Genomic DNA, 26,420 nt, shown 5'->3' with positions numbered 1-26,420 from the left:
GCCAGCCTTGCTGCATGCCTATTTTACTGAAATTGTAATATAAATGCTCACAATTAAGACGGTCTCAGTTTTTAGTGTTTTATTCTTCGTAAGAAGGATGACGTGAAACTTTCATGAGTTTCAAATTGCAGTCATGAATCTGATGTTGAACTCTATTGTCTAAGCGTATATAAATGTACAAGCTTAACAATTAGTAAAGGCATGTGATTCTTGATGACCTTAGCCAAGTTTCTATAGCCTTTGATTGACTCCTTAGGCTGCATTCAAGACTTTTCACTTCATCTTAATTTTCAGTTCAATTTGGATGGGCCTAGGCAGAGCTTTCCTTGTGTTTATCCTCTCTGAAGTTCATGAAGATTCTTGAATCTCAGTAAGCTCATTATATTTACCTCATTTAGATACAGTCAGCAAATATTTCTTAGAAAACATTTTTCTGTCCTATTCTTTCATTTCATTTTGAAACCCCAACAATATATATTTTGACATTGTTGTACCAAGACCTGAGAGTTTGCTTTTTTATATTATTTTTCTCTCTCTTCTTCAGTGGGATAATTCATTTTTTTAAGATTTTATTTATTTCTTTGACAGAGAGTGAGAGAGATCACAAGTGGGCAGAGAGGCAAACAGAGGGGGGAGGGAAGCAGGCTCCCCACTGAGCAGAGAGCCCAATGCGGGGCTCGATCCCAGGACCCTGAGATCATGACCTGAGCCAAAGGCAGAGGCTTAACCTATCAAGCCATGCAGGAGACCTTCAGTTGGATAATTCTTGATAGATCTGACAGTCTATGTCTAGAAGTAAGATGACCTTGCCTGATGGGTAAATGCATTCACAGTCAGATTGTACACAGAAAGATTCCCTTCTTAGAGACTATCCTACTTTCGTTCCTGCCAGCAATGTACGGAAGCAAATTCTTCTCACAGCCTTGCCAGCACAGCATATGTCAAGCTTTTGAATATTGGTCGGTCTGATAGTTTGTCAAGTGTAGCTGACCATCTACACAAATGGCAGCCAATAGCCCTTCAGTCTACCACACATACAAGCCAATTCCCCCATCATGAAGGACAGTCTATTACCTGGTCCCTTGCATCTGTGGTGGCCTCAGGATTTGCTCAGACCAACAGAATGAGGCTAAAAAATTATGTCCCCTGTTTACTGGATCTAGAGTGAAGTGAAAGCAGAAACAATCAGAATATGATTGTACAATCAAGGAACTTTAGGGGATATTGGATATGGGTTGTGAGGGATAGGAAATAATTAAAAATAAAAAAGTTATTGACACATTCATAATGTTAGGTTATTGCCTTTCAGACTCTAAAGGATTTCTCTCATTTGGGGGAGATTTGTTGTTTAAAAAAGAAACACGTTTCTGATGGCTGAGTAATATTTCATTGTATATATGGACCACATCTTTATCCATTCTACTGTTGAAGGGCATCTCTGCTCTTTCCACAGTTTGGCGACTGTGGCCACTGCTGCTATGAACCTTGGGGTACGTATGGCCCTTCTTTTCACTACATCTGTATCTTTGAGGCAAATACCCAGTAGTGCAATTGCTGGGTCATAGGGTAGCTCTATTTTCAATTTTTTGAGAAACCTCCACACTGTTTTCCAAAGTGGCTGCACCAACATGCATTCCCACCAACAGTGTAAGAGGGTTCCCTTTTCTCCACATCCTCTCCAACATTTATTGTTTCCTGCCTTGTTAATTTTTGCCATTCTAACTGGTATAAGGTTGTGTCTCAATGTTGTTTTGATTTTAATTTCCCTGATGGCTAATGATGATGACGTACTGTATGGTGACTAACGTAACATAATAAAAAATAATAAAATAAATAAAAATTAAAAATGAAAATTAAATAGAAAAGAAACACAAAAACAGAAAACAAAAGAAATGAATTGCTTAATGAATTATTTATCATAGAGCAAACACAACCCAGGTCAAGATAAAAAATTTGTCATATACATCTTTATCGACATCCATATGACCACCTTCATTGACAAGGCCCCTCTTCCCAGCCTAACTAACTGCTATAATAACATTTATATTCCAGTCTCTTAGCAATCTGCATCCAGTGCTGTTGTTTTTTCATCTTCAACAACTTGTGAACATTCCACTTGCCTCTTCATCCTGACTAAAACCATGCTGCCTACTCAAGAAACCACTGTGGTATCTCCAACTTAGCAAATCCAAATCTTTATACCCACTCCTCAGAGTGGAGCACAGATGCTGGGAGCACAACTCCCAATCGTAATCTCCCCTCCCTTTAGTAAAAACACCAACACGAGTGATGTTCATGCCACCTGGAAAACATTCTCTCACCGTATTTACCTACATATTACCTACCTATTTACCTATTAACACCTGATCGAGCCCCACTCTTCTCACTCCAGGATTTCTAATGATGATTTCAGCTCCAGACTCACAGGCTTCCTTAGGAACTGTAGCAACAGCAGAGTGTACCTCTCCAACACTTGCAATGTTCAGTGTTTGGACTCTTCCCCAAATGCCTTGGTCTACACACTACCAGAGAAACCAACTTCTATAATAACATCCAGAACTCTGCCACTAGATCACAACTGGAAAAAGCACATTCACCAATCTTAAAGTTCCAACTTTTCAATCTTTTTAATTCATTTCTTTTAAACTACAGGTGCTGTTAAACCAGCCATCATTCCACAGTCCACTCAATCTAGTCCCATTCCTTTTCTTCTTCTACTCTTGTACACTTGGGTTTTGCAATCCAACACTGTGATCACTCCCTTTCAGTACCCACAGCATTTTGCACCTCTCTCCCTGTCATATTCCCTACCTTGCCCAAACAGACCAAAATCCAAATGGATTTTCTGGCAAAAATAATACAACATTCCTGTCTTCAGAAGAAGACCTCAAATACTTGTTCCCATTAGTCACAACTACAATCTCAAGTGATCCTTCTCACACTTTCCCAATCATGACCCTGCCTACCCACTGTCCAGCTGAGGGACTTATCTTAAAGGACACTGAATCAACAGGAAAACACTACCAGGAACTTACCTTACCACCAGCACTCTACAAACATTCATATGGGTCTGGACATTAATTTCAAGGCAGAGAACTGAGAGAAGTTTTTTTTTTTCTGCTTTTTTAAGTTTTTACTTAAATTCCAGTTAGTTAACATATAGTGCAATATTGGTTTCAGGCGTACAATGTAGTCATTCAACACGTCCATACAACAGCTGATACTCATCACAAGAGCACTCCTCATACATATTTATACATATACACATACATATTTATACATATACACATACATATTTATACATAAAAAGCTGTACATGACAAAATCCCCTGTATCACCCATTCCCCACCTTTCCTTCTGGTAACCTTCAGTTGATTCTCTTTAGTTAAGAGTCTGGTTTTTGGTATTCCTCTCTTTTTTCCCCCATGTTCTTTTGTTTGTTTCTTTTCTTTTCTTTTCTTTTCTTTTTTTTTTGAATGATATGTTGGTCACCATACAGTACATCATTAGTTTTTGATGTAGTGTTCCATGATTCATCATTTGTGTATAACGTCGAGTGCTCCATGCACTCCTGGCCCTCCTTACTACCCATCACCTGGCTAACCAATCCCCCCTGACACCACAAACCCTCAGTTTGTTTCTCAGAGTCCATAGTCTCTCATGGTTCATCTCACCCTCTGATTCCCCCCTTCATTTTTCCCTTCCTTCTCTCAACATCCTCCATGCTACTCCTTGTGTTTCACATATAAGGGAAACCATATTATAATTGTCTTTCTCTCTGCTTGACTTATTTTACTCAGCATAATCCTCTCCAGTTCCACCCAGGCCAATGCAAATGGTGGGTATTCATCCTTCCTGATGGCTGAGGAATATTCCATTGTACATATGGACCACATCTTCTTTATCCATTCATGGGTTGAAGGGAATTTCTGCTCTTTCCACAGTTCAGCTATTGTGGACATTGCTACTATGAACATTGGGATGTATGTGCCCCTTCTTTTCACTACATTTGTACCTGTGGGGAAATACCTAGTTGTGCAATTGCTGGGTCATAAGAATTTTGGAGGAACCTCCACACTGTTTTCCAAAGTGGCTGCACCAGCTTGCATTCCCACGAACAATGTAATAGAGCTCCCCTTTCTCCACATCCTCTCCAATGTTTGTTCCTGTTTTGTTAATTTTTGCCATTCTAACTGGTGTAAGGTGGTATCTCAGTGTCATTTTTTTTTAATTTTTATTTTTTTATAAACATGTATTTTTATCCCCAGGGGTACAGGTCTGTGAATCGCCAGGTTTACACACTTCACAGGACTCACCAAAGCACATACCCTCCCCAATGTCCATAACCCCACCCCGCCTTCTCCCAACCCCCCTCCCCCCAGCAACCCTCAGTTTGTTTTCTAAGATTAAGAGTCACTTATGGTTTGTCTCCCTCCCAATCTCATCTTCTTCATTGATTCTTCTCCTACCCACTTAAGCCCCCATGTTGCATCACCACTTCCTCATATCAGGGAGATCATATGATAGTTGTCTTTCTCTGCTTGACTTATTTCGCTAAGCATGATACGTTCTAGTTCCATCCATGTTGTCGCAATGGCAAGATTTCATTTCTTTTGATGGCTGCATAGTATTCCATTGTGTATATATACCACCTCTTCTTTATCTATTCATCTGTTGATGGACATCTAGGTTCTTTCCATAGTTTGGCTATTGTGGACATTGCTGCTATAAACATTCGGGTGCACGTGCCCCTTTGGATCACTACGTTTGTATCTTTAGGGTAAATACCCAGTAGTGCAATTGCTGGGTCATAGGGCAGTTCTATTTTCAACATTTTGAGGAACCTCCATGCTGTTTTCCAGAGTGGCTGCACCAGCTTGCATTCCCACCAACAGTGTAGGAGGGTTCCCCTTTCTCCGCATCCTCGCCAGCATCTGTCATTTCCTGACTTGTTGATTTTAGTCATTCTGACTGGTGTGAGGTGATATCTCATTGTGGTTTTGATTTGTATTTCCCTGATGCCGAGTGATATGGAGCACTTTTTCATGTGTCTGTTGGCCATCTGGATGTCTTCTTTGCAGAAATGTCTGTTCATGTCCTCTGCCCATTTCTTGATTGGATTATTTGTTCTTTGGGTGTTGAGTTTGCTAAGTTCTTTATAGATTTTGGACACTAGTCCTTCATCTGATATGTCGTTTGCAAATATCTTCTCCCATTCTGTCAGTTGTCTTTGGATTTTGTTAACTGTTTCCTTTGCTGTGCAAAAGCTTTTGATCTTGATGAAATCCCAATAGTTCATTTTTGCCCTTGCTTCCCTTGCCTTTGGCGATGTTCCTAGGAAGATGTTGCTGCGGCTGAGGTCGAAGAGGTTGCTGCCTCTGTGTTCTCCTCAAGGATTTTGAGGGATTCTTTTCTCACATTGAGGTCCTTCATCCATTTTGAGTCTATTTTCATGTGTGGTGTAAGGAAATGGTCCAATTTCATTTTTCTGCATGTGGCTGTCCTATTTTCCCAACACCATTTATTGAAGAGGCTGTCTTTTTTCCATTGGACATTCTTTCCTGCTTTGTCGAAGATTAGTTGACCATAGAGTTGAGGGTCTATTTCTGGGCTCTCTATTCTGTTCCATTGATCTATGTGTCTGTTTTTGTGCCAGTACCATGCTGTCTTGATGATGACAGCTTTGTAATAGAGCTTGAAGTCCGGAATTGTGATGCCACCAACTTTGGCTTTCTTTCTCAATATCCCTTTGGCTATTCGAGGTCTTTTCTGGTTCCATATAAATTTTAGAATTATTTGTTCCATTTCTTTGAAAAAGATGGATGGTACTTTGATAGGAATTGCATTAAATGTGTAGATTGCTTTAGGTAGCATAGACATTTTCACAATATTTATTCTTCCAATCCAGGAGCATGGAACATTTTCCATTTCTTTGTGTCTTCCTCAATTTCTTTCATGAGTACTTTATAGTTTTCTGAGTATAGATTCTGTGCCTCTTTGGTTAGGTTTATTCCTAGGTATCTTATGGTTTTGGGTGCAATTGTAAATGGGATGGACTCCTTAATTTCTCTTTCTTCTGTCTTGTTGTTGGTGTAGAGAAATGCAATTGATTTCTGTGCATTGGTTTTATATCCTGACACTTTACTGAATTCCTGTATAAGTTCTAGCAGTTTTGGAGTGGAGTCTTTTGGGTTTTCCACATATAGTATCATATCATCGGCGAAGAGTGATAATTTGACTTCTTCTTTGCCGATTTGGATGCCTTTAATTTCCTTTTGTTGTCTGATTGCTGAGGCTAGGACCTCTAGTACTATGTTGAATAGCAGTGGTGATAATGGACATCCCTGCCGTGTTCCTGAGCTTAGCGGAAAAGCTTTCAGTTTTTCTCCATTGAGAATGATATTTGCGGTGGGTTTTTCATAGATGGCTTTGATGATATTGAGGTATGTGCCCTCTATCCCTACACTTTGAAGAGTTTTGATCAGGAAGGGATGCTGTACTTTGTCAAATGCTTTTTCAGCATCTGTTGAGAGTATCATATGGTTCTTGTTCTTTCTTTTATTGATGTGTTGTATCACATTGACTGATTTGCGGATGTTGAACCAACCTTGCAGCCCTGGAATAAATCCCACTTGGTCGTGGTAAATAATCCTTTTAATGTACTGTTGAATCCTATTGGCTAGTATTTTAATGAGAATTTTCGCATCTGTGTTCATCAAGGTTATTGGTCTATAGCTCTCTTTTTTGATGGGATCCTTGTCTGGTTTTGGGATCAAGGTGATGCTGGCCTCATAAAATGAGTTTGGAAGTTTTCCTTCCATTTCTATTTTTTGGAACAATTTCAGGAGAATAGGAATTAGTTCTTCTTTAAATGTTTGGTAGAATTCCACCGGGAAGCCGTCTGGCCCTGGGCTTTTGTTTGTTTGGAGATTTTTAATGACTGTTTCAATCTCCTTACTGGTTATGGGTCTGTTCAGGCTTTCTACTTCTTCCTGGTACAGTTGTGGTAGTATATATGTTTCTAGGAATGCATCCATTTCTTCCAGATTGTCAAATTTGTTGGCGTAGAGTTGCTCATAGTATGTTCTTATAATAGTTTGTATTTCTTTGGTGTTAGTTGTGATTCTCCTCTTTCATTCATGATTTTATTTATTTGGGTCCTTTCTCTTTTCTTTTTGATAAGTCGGGCCAGGGGTTTATCAATTTTATTAATTCTTTCAAAGAACCAGCTCCTAGTTTCATTGATTTGCTCTATTGTCTTTTTGGTTTCTATTTCATTGATTTCTGCTCTGATCTTTATGATTTCTCTTCTCCTGCTGGGCTTAGGGTTTCTTTCTTGTTCTTTCTCCAGCTCCTTTAGCTGTAGGGTTAGGTTGTGTACCTGAGACTTTTCTTGTTTCTTGAGAAAGGCTTGTACCACTATATATTTTCCTCTCAGGACTGCCTTTGTTGTGTCCCACAGATTTTGAACCATTGTATTTTCATTATCATTTGTTTCCATGATTTTTTTCAATTCTTCTTTAATTTCCCGGTTGACCCATTCATTCTTTAGAAGGATGCTGTTTAGTCTCCATGTATTTGGGTTCTTTCCAAACTTCCTCTTGTGGTTGAGTTCTAGCTTCAGAGCATTGTGGTCTGAAAATATGCAGGGAATGATGCCAATCTTTTGATACCGGTTGAGTCCTGATTTAGGACCAAGGATGTGATCTATTCTGGAGAATGTTCCATGTGCACTAGAGAAGAATGTGTATTCTGTTGCTTTGGGATGAAATATTCTGAATATATCTGTGATAGTCCAGTGTGTCATTTAAGGCCTTCATTTCCTTGCTGATCTTTTGCTTGGATGATCTGTCCATTTCATGAGGGGAGTGTTAAAGTCCCCTACCATTATTGTATTACTGTTGATGTGTTTCTTTGATTTTGTTATTAATTGGTTTATATAGTTGGCTGCTCCCACCTTGGGGGCATAGATATTTAAAATTGTTAGATCTTCTTGTTGGACAGACCCTTTGAGTATGATATAGTGTCCTTCCTCATCTCTTATTATAGTCTTTGGCTTAAAGTCTAATTGATCTGATATAAGGATTGCCACTCTTGCTTTCTTCTGATGTCCATTAACATGGTAAATTCTTTTCCACCCCCTCACTTTAAATCTGGAGGTGTCTTCGGGTTTAAAATGAGTTTCTTGGAGGCAACATATAGATGGGTTTTGTTTTTTTATCCATTCTGATAGCCTGTGTCTTTTGACAGGGGCATTTAGCCCATTAACATTCAGGGTAACTATTGAGAGATAGGAATTTAGTGCCATTGTATTGCCTGTAAGGTGACTGTTACTGTATATGGTCTCTGTTCCTTACTGATCTACCACTTGTAGGCTCTCTCTTTGCTTAGAGGACCCCTTTCAATATTTCCTGTAGAGCTGGTTTGGTGTTTGCAAATTCTTTCAGTTTTTGTTTGTCCTGGAAGCTTTTAATCTCTCCTTCTATTTTCAATGATAGCCTAGCTGGATATAGTATTCTTGGCTGCATGTTTTTCTCGTTTAGTGCTCTGAAAATATCATGCCAGCTCTTTCTGGCCTGCCAGGTCTCTGTGGATAAGTCAGCTGCCAATCTAATATTTTTACCATTGTATGTTACAGACTTCTTTTCCCGGGCTGCTTTCAGGATTTTCTCTTTGTCACTGAGACTTGTAAATTTTACTATTAGGTGACGGGGTGTGGGCCTATTCTTATTGATTTTGAGGGGCATTCTGTGAACCTCCTGAATTTTGATGCTCGTTCCCTTTGCCATATTAGGGAAATTCTCCCCAATAATTCTCTCCAGTATACCTTCTGCTCCCCTCTCTCTTTCTTCTTCTTCTGGAATCCCAATTATTCTAATGTTGTTTCGTCTTATGGTGTCACTTTTCTCTCGAATTCTCCCCTCGTGGTCCAGTAGCTGTTTGTCCCTCTTTTGCTCAGCTTCTTTATTCTCTGTCATTTGGTCTTCTATATCACTAATTCTTTCTTCTGCCTCATTTATCCTAGCAGTGGGAGCCTCCATTTTTGATTGCACCTAATTAATAGATTTTTTTATTTCAACTTGGTTAGATTTTAGTTCTTTTATTTCTCCAGAAAGGGCTTTTATCTCTCTGGAGAGGGTTTCTCTAATATCTTCCATGCCTTTTTCGAGCCCGGCTAGAACCTTGAGAATTGTCATTCTGAACTCTAGATCTGACATATTACCAATGTCTGTATTGATTAGGTCCCTAGCCTTCGGTACTGCCTCTTGTTCTTTTTTTTTTGTGGTGAATTTTTCCGCCTTGTCATTTTGTCCAGATAAGAGTATATGAAAGAGAAGTAAAATACTAAAAGTGTGGCAACAACCCCAAGAAAATATGGTTTAACCAAATCAGAAGAGATCCCAAATCGTGAGGGGGGAGAAAGGGGATAAAAAGAGGTTCAAAAAGAAAGAAAGAAAAAAAAAGAAAAAAGGAAAAAAAGGAAAATGAATAAAGAACAATAAAAAAGGAAAAAATATATATATTAGATAAACTAGTTAGAAAACGTTAAAAAAGAAAAAGGTAAAAGTTTAAATAAAATTTTTTAGCAGAAGAAGAGAAAAAAAATAAAAAAGAAAAAATTAAATTAACTACAAGACTAAAAAAAAAAATCACAGGGAGAAAGCCATGAGTTCTGTGCTTTGCTTTCTCCTCCTCTGGAATTCTGCTGCTTGGTATTGAAACCGCACTTCGTAGGTGAACTTGGTCTTGGCTGGATTTCTTGTTGATCTTCTCGGGGAGGGGCCTGGTGTAGTGATTCTCAAGTGTCTTTGCCCCAGGCGGAATTGCACCGCCCTTACCAGGGGCCGGGGTGGGTAATCCGCTCAGGTTTGCTTTCAGGAGCTTTTGTTCCCTGAGCGCTTTCCGTAGAGTTCCGGAGGACGGGAATACAAATGGCGGCCTCCTGGTCTCTGGCCCGGAAGAGACTAGAGCCCGGGGCCCCACTCCTCAGTGCGCCCTCAGAGAACAGCGCCCAGTTACTCCCGTCTGCCTGACCTCCGGCCGCGCTCCGAGCTCACCGAGCCTGCGACCGGTTCAAGGTAACCCCGAGCTGCGAGCTTACTGTCAGCTCTGTCTCTGTAGCCGGCTTTCCTGTTCCAATACGCGCAAGCTCTGTGACACTCAGATACCCCCGATCCTTCTGTGACCCTGCGGGACGTGAGGCCACGCTGACCCCGCGTGGGCTTCTCCCCGGTTTAGCCTCTGGAGCGATGTCCCTCAGCGGAACAGACTTTTAAAAGTCCTGATTTTGTGCTCCGTTGCTCCGCCGCTTGCCGGGAACCGGCCCCTCCCCCCGGGGTCTATCTTCCCGTCGCTTTGGATTCACTTCTCCGCCAGTCCTACCTTTCAGAAAGTGGTTGTTTTTCTGTTTCCAGAATTGCTGTTCTTCTTCTCTTCGATCTGCCGATGGATTTTCAGGTGTTTGCAATCTTTAGATAAGCTATCTAGCTGATCTCCAGCTAGCTGAAGTAGTCTCAGCCTGCTACTTCTCCGCCATCTTGACTCCTCCCTCCTCTCAGTGTCATTTTGATTTGAATTTCCCTGATGGCTAATGATGATGAACATTTTTTTCATGTGTCTGTTAGCCATTTGTTTGTCTTCTTTGGAGAAGTGTCTGTTCATGTCTTCTGCCCATTTTTTGACTGGAATATTTGTTTTTTGGGTGTTGAGTTTGAGAAGTTCCTTATAAATCCTGGACATCAGCCCTTTGTCTGCAGTGTCATTTACGAATATCTTCTCCCATTCTGTGGGTTGTCTCTTTGTTTTGTTGATGGTTTCCTTTGCTGTGCAGAAGGTGTTTATCTTGATGAAGTCCCAAAAGTTCATTTTGCTTTTGATTCTTTTGCCTTTGAAGACATGTCTTGAAAGAAGTTGCTGTGGCTGATGTTGAGAGATTATTGCCTATGTTTTCCTCTAGGATTCTGATGGATTCCTGTCTCACATTGAGGTCTTTTGTCCTTTTTGAGTTTATCCTTGAATATGGTATAAAAGAATGGTCGAGTTTCATTCTTCTGTATATAGCTGTCCAATTTTCCCAGAACCACTTTTTGAAGGGACTGTCTTTTTTCCATTGGATATTTTTTCCTACTTTGTTGAAGATTAGTTGACCATAGAGTTGAAGTCCTATGATCTATTTGATCTCTCTATTCTGTTCCAGTGGTCTATGTGTCTATTTTTGTTTCAATACCATGCTGTCTTGGGATCACAGCTTTGTAATATAACTTGAAATCAGGCAACATGATGTCCCCAGATTTGTTTTTCTTTTTTAACATTTCATTCATAATTTATAGTCTTTGCTAGTTCCATACACATTTTAGGATTCTTTTTTCCAGCTCTTGAAAAATGCCATTTTTCTGCTTGTAGAGATTCAGATATATATTCTTATATCTCAGCCTGATTTCATGGGTGATCAGAATGGTTTAGTAGATATCCAACTAAATTCTCGGAACTGGTTAAAATAGGGTCCCGTACTCCTCTACCATCTTCCCAGCACCCCCTACCATTTGTTTTCTTTCTTAAATTCTGCATGAATGAAATCATACTGTATTAAATGTTCTCTGAATGACTTAGCATAATACTCTCTAGCCCCATCCACATCATTGTAAATGGCAAGATTTCATTCTTTTTCATAGCAGAGTAATATTCAATTGTGTGTGTGTGTGTGTGTGTGTGTGTATCACATCTTTTTTTGAGATTTTTATTTTTTATTGTGTTAAGTTAACCACTGTATAGTAATCATCAGTTTTTGATTTAGTGTTCAGAGATCGATTAGTTGCATGTAACACCCACCGCTCATCACAACATGTGCTCTCCTTAATAGCCATCACCCTGTTACCCCATCCTCCCACCCCCATCCCCTCTAAAACCCTCACTTTGTTTCTCAGGGTCCATAGTCTTTCATGGTTTATCTCCCTCTCTTATTTCTCCCCCTTCAGTTTTCCATGCCTTCCCCTATGGTCCTCCATGCTATTGCTTATGTCCCACATATGAGTTAAATCCTATGATAATTGTCTTTCTCTGCTTGATTCATCAAGATAAAAAGCTTCTGCACAGCAAAGGAAACAGTCAACAAAACTAAGAGGCAACCCATGGAATGTCATCTGCCAATGACATTACAGATAAAGGGTTGGTATCTAAGATCTATAAAGAACGTATCAAACTCAAACTCAAAAACAAATAACCCAGTCAAAAAATGTGCAGAAGATATAAATAGGCACTTCTCCAGAGAAGACACACAAATGGCTAACAGACACATGAAAAATGTTCAACATCACTACCCATCAGGGAAATACAAAACAAAATCACAACCAGATACCACCTTATACCACTTATGGACTCTGAAAAACAATCTGAGGGGTTTGAAGTGGTGGGGAGTGGGAGGTTGGGGTACCAGGTGGTTGGTATTATAGAGGGCACAGATTACATGGAGCACTGGGTGTGGTGAAAAAATAATGAATACTGTTATGCTGAAAATAAATAAATTAATTTTTTAAAAAATTTTTTTAAATGGCAAAAATTAACAAAACAGGAAACAACAAATGTTGGCAAGGATGTGGATGAAGAGAAACTCTTACATGTTGGTGGGAATGCAAGCTGGTATAGCCACTCTGGAAAACAGTATGGAGGTTCCTCAAGATGTTAAAAATAGAGCTACCTTAGGACCCAGCAATTGCACTACTAGCTATTTACCCCAAAGGTAAGATGTAGTGAGAAGAAGGGGAACGTGTGAAGGTAGAACGAAGGGATGCCAAGACTGCCCATACCCTGCTAGGTCCATGGAGCAACTCTAGGAACATGAATGTCCAGCAACTGCAGGGAAGCTGGCACCAGCACCAGCCCACCCAGGGAAAGCTTGACGGGAGTTGCAGCTGCCGCCCCCAATGGCTACTAGCTCTGAAAGAAAGCCCAGAGATCCTAGTGGATCATCAGAAAATGAAATCCTGCCATTTGCAATGACGTGGATGAAACTAGAGGGTATTGTGTCAAGAAAAGTCAGTCCAAGAAAGATCATTATCACATGATTTCATTCATATGTGGAACATAAAACAGAGGATCGTGGGTGAAAGGAGAGGAAAAATAAAATAAGACAAACTGGAGAGGGAGACAAACCGTAAGAGACTCTTAACTGTAGGAAAGAAGCTGAGGGTTGATGGAGGGCAGGGGGTAGGGGGATAGGGTAACTGGGTGATGGTCATTAAAGAGGACGAATGATGTAATGACCACTGGGTGTTATATGCAACTGATGAATCCCTAAACTCTACCTCTGAAATTAATAATATACTACATGTTAATTAAATTGATGTTTTTAAAAAGAACATCAAGGGGCACCTGGGTGGCTCAGTGGGTTAATCCTCTGCCTTCAGTTCAAGTCATGATCTCAGGGTCCTGGGATCAGGCCCTACATCAGGCTCTATGCTCAGTGGGGAGCCTGCTTCCCCCCTCTCTCTCTGCCTGCCACTTGGCCTACTTGTGATCTCTCTGTCAAATAAATAAGTAAAATCTTTCAAAAAAAATCAAAACAATTCCACCTTTTCTCAAAGTATAACTACATATATTTCCATTGACATTTATGAATATGTTTATATTTTCATCATTTTTAAACAAATGAAGATATATAGAGAAAAATATGGACACCTACATATCAAATTGTTAACAAATCTAATTGTTGTATTTTAGGTGACTTCTTTTTTTCCTGCTTTATTAAAGTATAACTGACAAATAAAAATTACATATATTTAGGGTACACAATGTGACATTTTGACATATTGATACTGTGAAATGATTACCAAAATCAAGCTAATTAACATATTCACTTCCTTTCCTAGCTGCAATTCGTGTGAGAGGGTGAGAGCACTTAAGATCAAATCTCTTACATACAATGAATTCTGGTACACTGAAAAGAAATTTTAAAAATAAAATTAAATTGAAAAAAAAAGATCAAATCTCTTAGCAAATTTTAAATATACAATACAGTATTATTAACTATCGTCACCATGCTGTCCATAAGATTTCCAGAAGTTATTCACCCTGCATAACCAAAATATTAGGCCCTTTTTATGTGATTGTCCAGGAATATCACAAGCTATCTCACAGGATGAGAAACACAGTGAGGAATAACTTAACAACTTCCAAGACCAGAGCACTCACTGCTCTCATTTCATAGGGGCCAAGGGCAGTCAGCCTCAAATAGTGTCACTTTGGTACATTAATTATTTTTGATAAAATTAAAAATAATTGAAATTGAAATAGAAATATTTCAATAAAATAAACTTTAATAAAAGTTACTTAAGAAAAAGCCAATGCAAGGACTCTCAGACTCATACTGGCCTCTTGAAAGCAGAAAACGTGAAGAATACTCTCTCTGTACCTAGTGAAAAATACTCTCTCTGTACCTAGTGAAAGTACAACCTTATCACTAAATACTCTCCCACGTGAAGAATACTCTCTCTGTACCTAGTGAAAATACAACCTTATCACTAAAGATAGGGACTTCAAAGTTGAGAAAACCATAGAAACAAATCTTGTTATTTTTTTTCCTAATCTACTAAATTTCTGCATAGAATTCCCCACTAATTTAAGCTCCCAAACACCTGTTTTCTTTATTCTGTCAATCCCTCAAAAATTTATTGTCTCTTTCTCTAAAAAGTTTAAAAACTTCCTGCCTCAGTCATTTCTTTAGGTCTCAATTTCATTATTGGGCTTCTGTGTGCACATAATAAACCTTTGGTTTTTTTTTTTTTCCTCTTAATCTGTCTCATGTCAGTTTAATTCTTAGTCCAGCTGGAGCACCTTGAAGGATAGAGAAAGAATTTTTCCTTCCCTGCAATTCCATTCATTACCAAAAATTAGGCTACTGGTAAGGACACATGACTCTGGAAATTCACATATCCAGCCACAGACTCCATTCAGGAGGTAACCAGCTCAGTCAATGGCACTGCTCTCTCTGTTGCTTTGACAGTGGAAGATGCAAGTCTTGTCACCTTCTTGATGAACATGCTCCAAAAACAGAATTCACTGAGCTATTTCCCAGTGTTTCCACTTACTGCTAGTGTTTCCACCCACTGCTTCCACAGAGCACATCGTGGATAACTAGAGATGCTGAAAATGCTATTCCTCTGCCCAAGTTATTTCTGCTTTGGGAAAAATATGTAAGACACCTGCTCCCGAATTTGCTTGGTCTTAATCCCATAAATGATGGGATTCAGCATAGGTGGAACCAGAATGCAGACATTAGCCAATAAGATATGGATATGAGGTGGAATGTGGCGCCCAAACCGCTGAGTAAGGGTTGTAAAGATCGCAGGCCCATAAAAGAGGATGATGATGCAGACATGGGAGCCACATGTGTTGAAAGCTTTGTGGCGAGCATCTTGGGAAGGCATGTGGAAGACAGCATGCAGAATTAGCACATAAGAAACAATTATTAACAGGACATCTAAGACCACTGTCGACGTGATGACAAAAAGTCCATACCAGATGTTCACTCGAATGTCATTACAAGCATATTTGGCCAAACCAATGTGTTCACAATAGGTGTGTGGAATAATATTATTTTGGCAGAAAGTCAATCTTTTCAAAAGAAATATTATGGGGAAAATCATACAATAACTTCTCAGGAAGATGATCACACCGATTTTCCCAATCAGAGCAGGTGTAAGAATAGTGGTGTATCTCAGGGGGTAGCATATGGCAATGTAGCGGTCAAACGCCATCACCAGCAAGATCCCTGACTCAGAGATGAAGGTGCAGTGGATGAAGAAGAACTGAGTGATGCAGCGATCCAGGGAGATCTCCCCAGCATGGAACCAGAAGATGGCCAAGGCCTGAGGTACAGTGCATGTGGAGAGCACGAGGTCTGCTCCAGCCAGCATGCAGAGGAAGAGGTACATGGGTTCCCGGAGGCTGTGCCTTGTGAGGATAATGCCGATGAGCAGGCTGTTCCCAAGCAGGGCGATGACATAGGAAATGAAGAAGGGGATGGAAATCCACATGTGCTGGTCCTCTAGCCCAGGAATGCCCAGGAAGTGGAAGATTGTGTGGCTAACACCAGTGTGGTTTAAGGAAATCATACCTGTGGAGACTACCAGAGACATCACATTGGATTCATAGACAGAGCTGAAAATACAAATTTTCTTGCAAGATTCTTTGTGAAGGCACTAGGAGCTTTTGGCATATCCCATACTCTCCATCTTTTGTGAACATGCAAACAATAAGAAACATAAAAAGTCAATAGGATGTATTATCTACCTCAATGAGTGATAGTCTAATTTAAGAGTCTAATTTATATCCCAAGCTAATCAAATCAAACACATTGTTGGATGTATTTTTCCTACAAACACAGGATTATGAATACACAAAGGAAATCATTACATGTATCTGGAAAGGCTCTAACAAGATGTTTCTTGAACTTGACGTTGTAGTAGGTGGTTCATCATAAGGGAAAGAATGAATAGGGCAGGAAGCAAGAGCAGGAAATGTGGGCATTCAAATCAAAGGATAGCATGCTTATTGGACAGTGTTTATTCAGCCCCAGTTAGCTGTGTGTAGGGAAATACTGAAGAAAGCAGGGTGGTGTTTGCACAGGCAGATTTGGCCTAACTGCTGGAAATGAGATTTGAAATCTCTCGGGCTTCACCACATTATCGGCTCACGTGTGGAAAGAGTCAACAGACCTTAAAGAAGTAACATTGATGGAATCATGCTCACACCTTAGGAAACTAAGTTCAGAAATGACTGGATTTGGAAAATAAGGCCTTATTGCTAGGAAAGGGATGTGCATGACATTTGGGAGGTTTTCTGCAGGTGGGAATTTTATCAGTCCTTAGTATACATTCATTCATTTACTTGGTCATTCAGGAAGCAGTAACTGTTTCTCAGCACCATATTATAAACTGGGGAAACAGAAAAAATGGTAATTTGCCTGAGTTCTGCCTTCATGGTTTAGAAGAAAATCAAATCTGTATGCAGATAGGCTGAAGAATTGGACACAAATAGTAATTCGCCCTATGAAAGGGTATCTTAAAACATCTAGCTTAGTAGCTAAGGTGTATCTTACACTCATGAACATTATTTCTTTCATTCCAGTTATCCTCCTCATGCCCCTGATTTTTCTTTCTGGGGAAAAAAATCAGCTCCAATTTCCATCGTCCAGGTGCTAGGAGAAAGTGTTCTGCCATCAGAGTCACCCGTCAGAGAAGTCCATTCAGCTGGCCTAGGTCAGGGCACTGTCTTCTATAGAGCATATGGCTGCTCTGTGACAAGGTTCTCTCCAGTGAGGGTGGCTGATCTGCAGTGGGATGGCATCAGAGGGATGTAAGAGCAGGTATGTGTCCCCACAGACCTGATTGGGAAAGAAGAAAATGGCAAGAAGGAAGATGCCGTAAAAGACACAAACGAATAAAGGCAGGGCTGGAGAGAGGGTAGATTTCAGAAACTGGTGATGGTCATGTGTTTGGGGAAGGGAGTAGCAGAAAAAAATTTATTTTTTGAATATTTTTTTTTCTTTTCAGTAGGCCCCACACCCAGGGTGGAGCCCAATGTAGGGCTTGAACTCACAACCCTGAGATCAAGACCTGAGCTGAGATCAACTGTCAGTCACTGAAATGACTGAGCCACCCAGGTGTCCTGAAGACATTTCATTAATAAGAACTAGTGAGAGAAAGCAGGGAGCTCAAAGGCTGAGGATTTGCCTGTTCAGTTGGTCTCCTGACCAAATTAAGATGACTTTGGTCTGACACAAGTTCATCCTCAATGTCCCATTCAGTGCCCCTCCCTCCTAATTCCCTCCTCACACCTGCCTGAGAAGTCCTGCTCTGCTTCCCATGACGTGCTTTGGGAAACCTAGAAGAAATCCCAGTTATTCTCTGGGCTCTTGTCATGTTTACCAAGAAGGTTCGAAGTAAGTCTGTTTCTGTTTTTGCATGTCTAACCTAATCATTAGAGCACTTGCCACACATTCAATTACTTCTTTCTTGAGCAGGCTTCATTAACCTCAGCTGCCCATGTACTCTAAACCTCCCTTCTCAGACCATCTCCTCCACTTCTGCTGCAAGCAATCCGATTGGTAGCTCTGGTCATTACCACTCTTGATACAGCAAAGTCCTGGGATGCGACACCAGCCCAATCCTTACCTTGATCCTGGAACTTGCCCCACTACACACATGTCTAATTTACTCACCAGATCTTACTGAGACTGGAGATGACATTCAGCTAGTTGGGAGCCAGGCACTGGGCTGTTTATTCTCTTTCATGACAACTCTTGAGGGAAGTGCTTACATCAGGGCCCCGGGGACATGGCTGTCTCCATTAGCCTTGCCTTTCTCCAAATGGCCTGGATCCCAGGTCCCTAAGTACCATTCCCCTTCCTGACCTTCTCCTGACTAGCTGCTGGCCCATTCCTCCCCACTTGCTCTAATCTCCATCCCACTTCGAATGTTCACGTTTATGGTATTTCACTACAAAAAAGCTCTCCCAGCTAAACCAACCTTGCTACAGACCTCTTTTAATACCTACCCTGGCATTGACTATTGAATTAATGAATAGTAAAGTTATTTTTCAATCTGCAATATCAATACATAGGCAAAGATAATTTTCAAATTTTTGTTTTTCATGTAAAGAAAGATGTTTGATTATATTCATTCCAGGATTGGTCATGAGATTCATATTTTGAAGCCATAAATAATGAATTTTCATTCTTTACTAAGGATTCATAAACATCCATGCATAATTTGTTTAAGTCACATGAGATTCTTGAGATTCACGACAAATTTTTATTTCATTTGCCTACATAGTGTATCATTCTGCTTAGTGTTTGGTCATCAAAAATCCACATTTATGGTTGCTGGAAAAAAAAATTCTCATGCTTTGTTTATATTCTTTTATAAGAAATTCTATTTGGTTTTCCTCATCCTGAATGTAGGATGTGAACTTTTTCCAACTTGGAAATAACTTTATATTCTTATTATAAAAGCAATCTTGTACATTGTCATTTTTAATCAGGAAGAAGAAAGTAGTCACACCTTCAGGGGGAGAAAAAAAACATCTTTTGATATCAATTCTTGTCTTATCCTAGCTAGTTCTCCATACTTGATGCTCTTCTAAAAAATCATATTAGTGAAGAGAAGGAAAAATTATTTTCTACCAATCAAAGTGTTCCAGCTGGACTAAGAATTAAATTGACATGAGACAGATTAACAGGAGAAAATAAAATGGATTTTATTATGTGCTTCATGGAAGCGCAATAATGAAACTACAGCCTAAAGAAATGACCAAAGCTGGCAGTTTTTATACTTCTTAGATAAAGAGAAAATAAATCTTTAACGAATTGACAGGATAAAGGAAGCCTAATTTCAGGTGCTTTAATTAGTAAGGAACTCTAAACAGAACTTGGGCTGGGGTAGATGATTAGTGCCAAGTAGCAAAGGTTGTCGGTACAGACTTCTGGTCCCTAAATTTCTGGCCTCTTGTGTTAAGGATGTCTCTTCTCCTGTTGGTGCAGGGAGGGGACTGTCCCAGGCGTGTTAGAAAGGCCAGTACCAACTGTGTCTCTGCACAATGTCAGCTTTATTTAATCATAAAGCAAGGTGAAAGCAGGTTCAGGATTCCAAGCTCAATAACATTTCACTACACATTAAACTTGGCTTCATACGAAGTCACACGGCAAACAAGATACAAGGGGTAAGAAGTTAAGTAACCAGAGGCAAAGTCAGTCCAGGCGTGCGGAGGTCAGAGGAGGCCTGGGCAGGTCTGGGTGCCTGCTGCGGGTGGGGCTTCTCCTGTTTAAGCAGCCCGGGGTCTCTGTGGTGCTCAGACGTCAGTCCTGCAGACCCTCCCGCTGCAGTTGACTTTGAATGTTAATTCGCTGCTTATCCTTCAACAGATCCCTTGTGCGGCAGTCCCTTATAAACATTCCTTCTCTCATCTGCAACACACAGGCGGTTCCAGGAACTTCCTCGTGGACCCATGTGAGCGCTCAATGACGTTTTGTGCCCAAAGGACCCAGAACAGTGTCCCCAGGTCTGGACTTGGGGGACTACTGGTCCTCGTCCTCCTTTCCCAAGAAATGCTTTTTCTTGCTCGACTCCTCCCTGGTGGAGAGTATATACCTAAAAATCAGACAAACAGAATTTGGTAGAAAGGGCTTTCTCCACCGACTGGTCCAAAATGCCACACGAAAGCGGTGACCTAACGAGGGCGCCCCGTCCAGCCGACGCCATCAGTAGATGCAGACCTTGGGAAGAAAGCTCTGTCCTGTTTTCTCCTCCGCCGCTAGCAGCAGCTGACCCAGACTGTCCATGTCGCCAGCGCACTGGAGGCTCTGGCACAGCTCACAGATGAGGAAAGCCCCGAAGGTGGCGTCCTCCAAGGTGTGGGCAATGGCCACGCTGACCACGTGCATGGGCTGGAGGGTCGCCTGCTCCCTGGCCCACAGCTCCTGCACCACGCGGTCATAGACACTCTCCTCGCAGGTGTAGATGACGTCATAGACACTCTCCTCGCAGGTGTAGATGACGTCGAAGGGGTCGCTGCACTCCTGAAACCTTTCGGGGCGCGGCTTGATCCCCTTGTTTCTCCCCAGGAGGTGCAGGATTCCGTTCCTGCGGTAGCGTTCCTGGTAGTTCCTGCAAAGGTCCTCGTACATTTGCTTCTACGTCGTGGAGAAGTCGAAGCTCACCCGGCGATTGCAAGAGGGTCCTGGGATCTTCACCCGAGATCCGACTCCATAAGACTGGACGCGGAAGCCTCTCTTGCGGAGGAGGCTGTGGGCATCCATGCTGCGGTTCACATGGCTTCTGCACACCACAACCACCCTGAGCAGGGACCAGGGCATGGCGGTGGCCGCGGGGGACTGTGAAGGCTGCGGGAACGGTGCTGCCAGGGCGCTGACCCACAGGGTTTGGCTCTTCCCATGGGATGTGTGAGGACAGGGAACGGACCGAATAAGCCCACTCCATCCAAGTGGGCAGAGACTTCCAGGACTTCCTGGTGGACTCGGTTTCAGTGGGTGGAGCGTCATCTGATCCTAAGACCCAAACCTAATCACAACAACTGGGAGGTGATTACAGGCACTAAGCCACTGAATCCCAGCTAAACCACTCGATTTCCATCACGGTGCGACCGCCTGAGGCAGGGATGTGAAACCTGCGATTGGCTGGGTTGGTCTACATGGGGAAGGAGGACTGAGGTTGACAGTGACCAGGTCAGGTAGGCCAACGGTAAGCGTGTCACTGATCTACAGCGACTTGGTCAGGAATATGGGTGGGAAATCTGTTTTGAGGTTTTGAACTGACATCCAATTCAATTCCACATACAGTGACATGGAAGTGTTCTTGCACATGAATATATTTGGATTTTCTAGAAACACAGTTGTGTAAACCATAGGATGGCTGAACACAGCTTTGCCCCAAAATTCATAAAATCGTTCACCAATGTAAACAAATCACATGCTGGACAACATCCCCACTGATAGTATATTAGAAATTACAACACAGCATTTTCTGCATTTAGTACTCTTAAAATTATGATTCTCAAGGAAAATCATGCATAGATCTTCCACTGGCTAAGTGTCTCAGAACAAGAGCCAGGTTTATTTGTACTCAATTGCCTTCAAGGAGGGGGTGGAGACTTCTAGCACTTCTTGAGGGATTCAGTTTGATCAAGGGGAGTGAATCTAATCATGCAAACCATAATCTGATCATTAGAACAGTTAGATGATTGAATCACTTGTACCTCTAGTTCCCTTCACAAGGGTGCTGCTACCAGTCGGAGTGTTTTTTAAATCTGGAGTTACACCTGTTGGTTCCCTCTTGTATTTGACTAGAGAGGAGGGATAGGAAAAAGGAAGAAAGGAAGGCAACTTCTGGAGGAAATTATATTTTCACCACACAGATTGTGGAGATGGTTTCTCAGATGTCTATTTATCTCCAAATTCATCAAGTTGTATACATTTAATATATACAGCTTTTTGTATGTCAATCATACCTCAATAAAAGGTTTTTTTAAGGACAGCTTACGATAGCTATGTAAATACCAACTAAGAGCACTGAATGGAGGGGCACCTGGGTGGCTCAGTCAGTTAAGCATCTGCCTTTGGCTTGGGTCATGATCCCAGGGTCCTGGGACAGAGCCCCATAGTGGGCTCCCTGCTCAGCCCACTGCCCTCTCAAAATAAATAAAATCTTTTTAAAGAATTTTTTACAAGACTACTGTATGGCTCTTCAAATCAGTGCAATCTGACCAGTCAATTAAAGATATCTCAAAAAACTTACCAACATAGATCCCATTTTTCAAAACCATCAAAAAGGCCCATTTTATCAAACCATTTTATTGCTTAAATCTCATAAGTCATATAAAAAGAGAATGCACAGAAGCAGAGTGTAGAATGACAGTTACCAATGTCTGAGAGAAATGGGGAGCTACCTCTCATTCTGCCCCACAAGGTGGCCACAGATGCTGTAGAATGGATATAAAGTTTCAGTTATACAAGATGATTGAGTTCTAAAGATATTCTGTACAATGTTGTGCCCATAACTAACAATACTGTATTACACACATACAAAATTGTTGAGGATTAAAAAAAAAAAAAGATATCAACACCAGGGGCCCATCGCAGACCAATGGAATCAGAACCTCTAGGTATGGAATGTACTATCATCCTGATTTTATTAGCTAATTCCGGTCATCCCTTTGACACCCACCCTTTACATTTCAAAATGTATTAATGCCAGAATTTAGACCATACACATTTTGCATTAAGGACCTTGTACTTCACTAGTTGTTATACACTCCATTTTGTCCTTGTTAATTTTGAAGTTATACTTTGATTTCCCATTCTATTAAATGGTTACCTACACTTTCTCTGCCCTTCCTAATCACATCCCATTTCCCTGCTATTGGACGACAGAAATTTTGTAAATCTCATCTTTTTCACTGACCATATTCCTAATTCCCAGGTTTTGTTGGTGGTCCTTATCTAATCTATCTTGGAGCTAGCCCCTTTGATTTCTGGATCCCTATAACTTAGAATGGACTTTGTCTGAAAGCTCACCTTCTTTTTGCATTAGACTTCATAATAAATTATTTAACTATTTAATATAAACTTCAATGCTTTCTTATATTTTCTTTCTTTTCTTCACATTCCCCCCACCTCCATTTTGTTCTGGTTCACATAAGTGATAATGTTTGAAAAGTCTTCTCTCAAGTACTTTTGTAGGTGGGGAAAATGGGAATTAGACCCTCAGAGCTGCTGTGTATTTTTCTTTCACCCTGATGGATGAACCACAACATGGCTGGGTAGAGGTTGGGTATAGTCCTTAACTGCCATTTCACTGTCTTTGGTCCAGCATTAGAGATTTAAAAAAAAAAAAAAAATCCAATCCCAACATGATTCTTCTTTTATACATAAAATGTTTTTTTAGCTTAATGTTTGTAGATTTTTCTCTTTCTCCTCAGAGCTAAAAATCTTTACCAGCATCTGCCTTTCTCATCAGTCTGCCTTCACTGCTTGTCAATCTTTTATTCATTATCACCCACGTAAGGAGCCTTTTTAGACATTTTTTTCCTAATTCCCCCTAGGAAATTTCAATAGCACAGATAAGTCATACATCTGCTTCTGTACTGTATCTGGGCTTTATATATAAAAAGTGTAAGATTTTTGTCCCACTACCACTACCACCACCAGCCCCTGAAATCATTTTTGGCTCCTTAGGGGCAATAACAACCCTGTTGAGGAAGCATGAGGAAGCCTGAAACACAGTGAGCCTTTTATAACCGCTCAAGGAATAATCTACTAGTCTATTATTATCTACTAGTTAATTATTGTCTCCCATCTGTTAATGAAACTTACTCCTTCTGAAATCCCAGTCATTTACATTTTGTTGTTCTTGATTTGTCTTTACGTTCTTGCTGCTTGTTTGAACATGGTTCTCAAATCTAATTTGTATCTCAAGAAAGACCATCTCTTCCTTCAATTCATTCACTAAGTTATTTATAAGAGAAATTACATGAAAATATTTTCTGTCATCCTCTTCCATCAATTTCTTGAATGGAATTTACCTTTCATCTGCACTGTCTTCTTTCTCCCCGGTACCTGTATGCCACTGGGGAAATGTGCAGTATGTTCTGATGAACCGGACAAAGGGCTTATAAACCCAGCTCTCTGAGACTCTGGTCTGATTTTTCCTAGACCACAAATGGGAGCGGACCTAGATATGGTGGAAGGCAAAGTGCTCTCTATTCCCCACAAGGGTGGTGGTGAGGAGCAAAGAAGGGGCAGCCCTCCTCTGATACACCTGAAAAAGCATACTAGTCCCCTCGCCTCTTAATTACAGACTTGACTTCACCTTGGCTTTTGGGGTCCACAGAGAATCCAGTCTCAGAAGACCAAAATCAACCTCCCCAACGTCCTTCCCTAGAGCTTAAGCTTAGGCACTAACCTAATAGCATTCAGAAAGCACTCCCACGCACCCTAGTTCCTCCATCAGGCCTTCAAGCAACCAAGATCTCCCTCCTATGCTATCATTTTACAACCCCCTTAGAGTGTGTGGTTCAGATATAATGGTTTACTTACCCCAACTCTAAGTGAGCCCCTCTCTAAGATACCTCTACTGTCTGTTTCCTTAAAGGGTGGCAAAGAACTGAGGTTTATGACCTTACTGTGGTCTCGCTGAGGGGGACCCAACTGGGTGAGGGACACATTCTTCTCTAGTGCACATGGAACATTCTCCAGAATAGATCACATCCTCGGTCCTAAATCAGGACTCAACCGGTATCAAAAGATTGGCATCATTCCCTGCATATTTTCAGACCACAATGCTCTGAAGCTAGAACTCAACACAAGAGGAAGTTTGGAAAGAACCCAAATACATGGAGACTAAACAGCATCCTTCTAAAGAATGAATGGGTCAACCGGGAAATTAAAGAAGAATTGAAAAAAATCATGGAAACAAATGATAATGAAAATACAATGGTTCAAAATCTGTGGGACACAACAAAGGCAGTCCTGAGAGCAAAATATATAGCGGTACAAGCCTTTCTCAAGAAACAAGAAAGGTCTCAGGTACACAACCTAACCCTACACCTAAAGGAGCTGGAGAAAGAACAAGAAAGAAACCCTAAGCCCAGTAGGAGAAGAGAAATCATAAACATCAGAGCAGAAATCAATGAAATAGAAACAAAAAAACAATAGAGCAAATCAACGAAACTAAGAGCTGGTTCTTTGAAAGAATTAATAAAATTGATAAACCCCTGGTCAGACTTATCAAAAAGAAAAGAGAAAGGACCCAAATAAATAAAATCATGAATGAAAGAGGAGAGATCACAACTAACACCAAAGAAATACAAACTATTATAAGAACATACTATGAGCAACTCTACGCCAACAAATTTGACAATCTGGAAGAAATGGATGCATTCCTAGAAACATATAAACTACCACAACTGAACCAGGAAGAAATAGAAAGCCTGAACAGACCCATAACCAGTAAGGAGATTGAAACAGTCATTAAAAATCTCCAAACAAACAAAATCCCAGGGCCAGACGGCTTCCCGGGGGAATTCTACCAAACATTTAAAGAAGAACTAATTCCTATTCTCCTGAAACTATTCCAAAAAATAGAAATGGAAGGAAAACTTCCAAACTCATTTTATGAGGCCAGCATCACCTTGATCCCAAAACCAGACAAGGATACCATCAAAAAAAAGAGAGCTATAGACCAATATCCTTGATGAACACAGATGCGAAAATTCTCACCAAAATACTAGCCAATAGGATTCAACAGTACATTAAAAGGATTATTCACCACGACCAAGTGGGATTTATTCCAGGGCTGCAAGGTTGGTTCAACATCCGCAAATCAGTCAATGTGATACAACACATCAATAAATGAAAGAACAAGAACCATATGATACTCTCAATAGATGCTGAAAAAGCATTTGACAAAGTACAGCATCCCTTCCTGATCAAAACTCTTCAAAGTGTAGGGATAGAGGGCACATACCTCAATATCATCAAAGCCATCTATGAAAAACCCACCGCAAATATCATTCTCAATGGAGAAAAACTGAAAGCTTTTCCGCTAAGGTCAGGAACATGGCAGGGATGTCCATTATCACCACTGCTATTCAACATAGTACTAGAAGTCCTAGCCTCAGCAATCAGACAACAAAAGGAAATTAAAGGCATCCAAGTCGGCAAAGAAGAAGTCAAATTATCACTCTTCGCAGATGATATGATACTATATGTGGAAAACCCAAAAAACTCCACTCCAAAACTGCTAGAACTTGTACAGGAATTCAGTAAAGTGTCAGGATATAAAAGCAATGCACAGAAATCAGTTGCATTTCTCTACACCAATAACAAGACAGAAGAAAGAGAAATTAAG

General features: G+C 40.7%; 1 protein-coding gene and 1 pseudogene across 1 annotated transcript; both read right to left on the bottom strand.

Annotated features, from left to right (window-relative positions):
* Positions 1–15,164: 15,164 nt before the first annotated feature.
* On the bottom strand, positions 15,165–16,109 carry LOC116598154 (olfactory receptor 52B4-like). The gene has a single exon (XM_032356475.1). The coding sequence runs from the start codon at positions 16,107–16,109 to the stop codon at positions 15,165–15,167; it is 945 nt and encodes a 314-aa protein (XP_032212366.1).
* A 4,145-nt stretch (positions 16,110–20,254) lies between these two features.
* Positions 20,255–20,869, bottom strand: LOC116599245 (annotated as a pseudogene).
* Positions 20,870–26,420: the final 5,551 nt, after the last annotated feature.

The sequence above is a fragment of the Mustela erminea genome, chromosome 9 (genome assembly GCF_009829155.1).
Source record: "Mustela erminea isolate mMusErm1 chromosome 9, mMusErm1.Pri, whole genome shotgun sequence".
NCBI lineage: Eukaryota > Metazoa > Chordata > Mammalia > Carnivora > Mustelidae > Mustela > Mustela erminea.
This window is presented reverse-complemented; position numbering and strand designations above follow the sequence as displayed.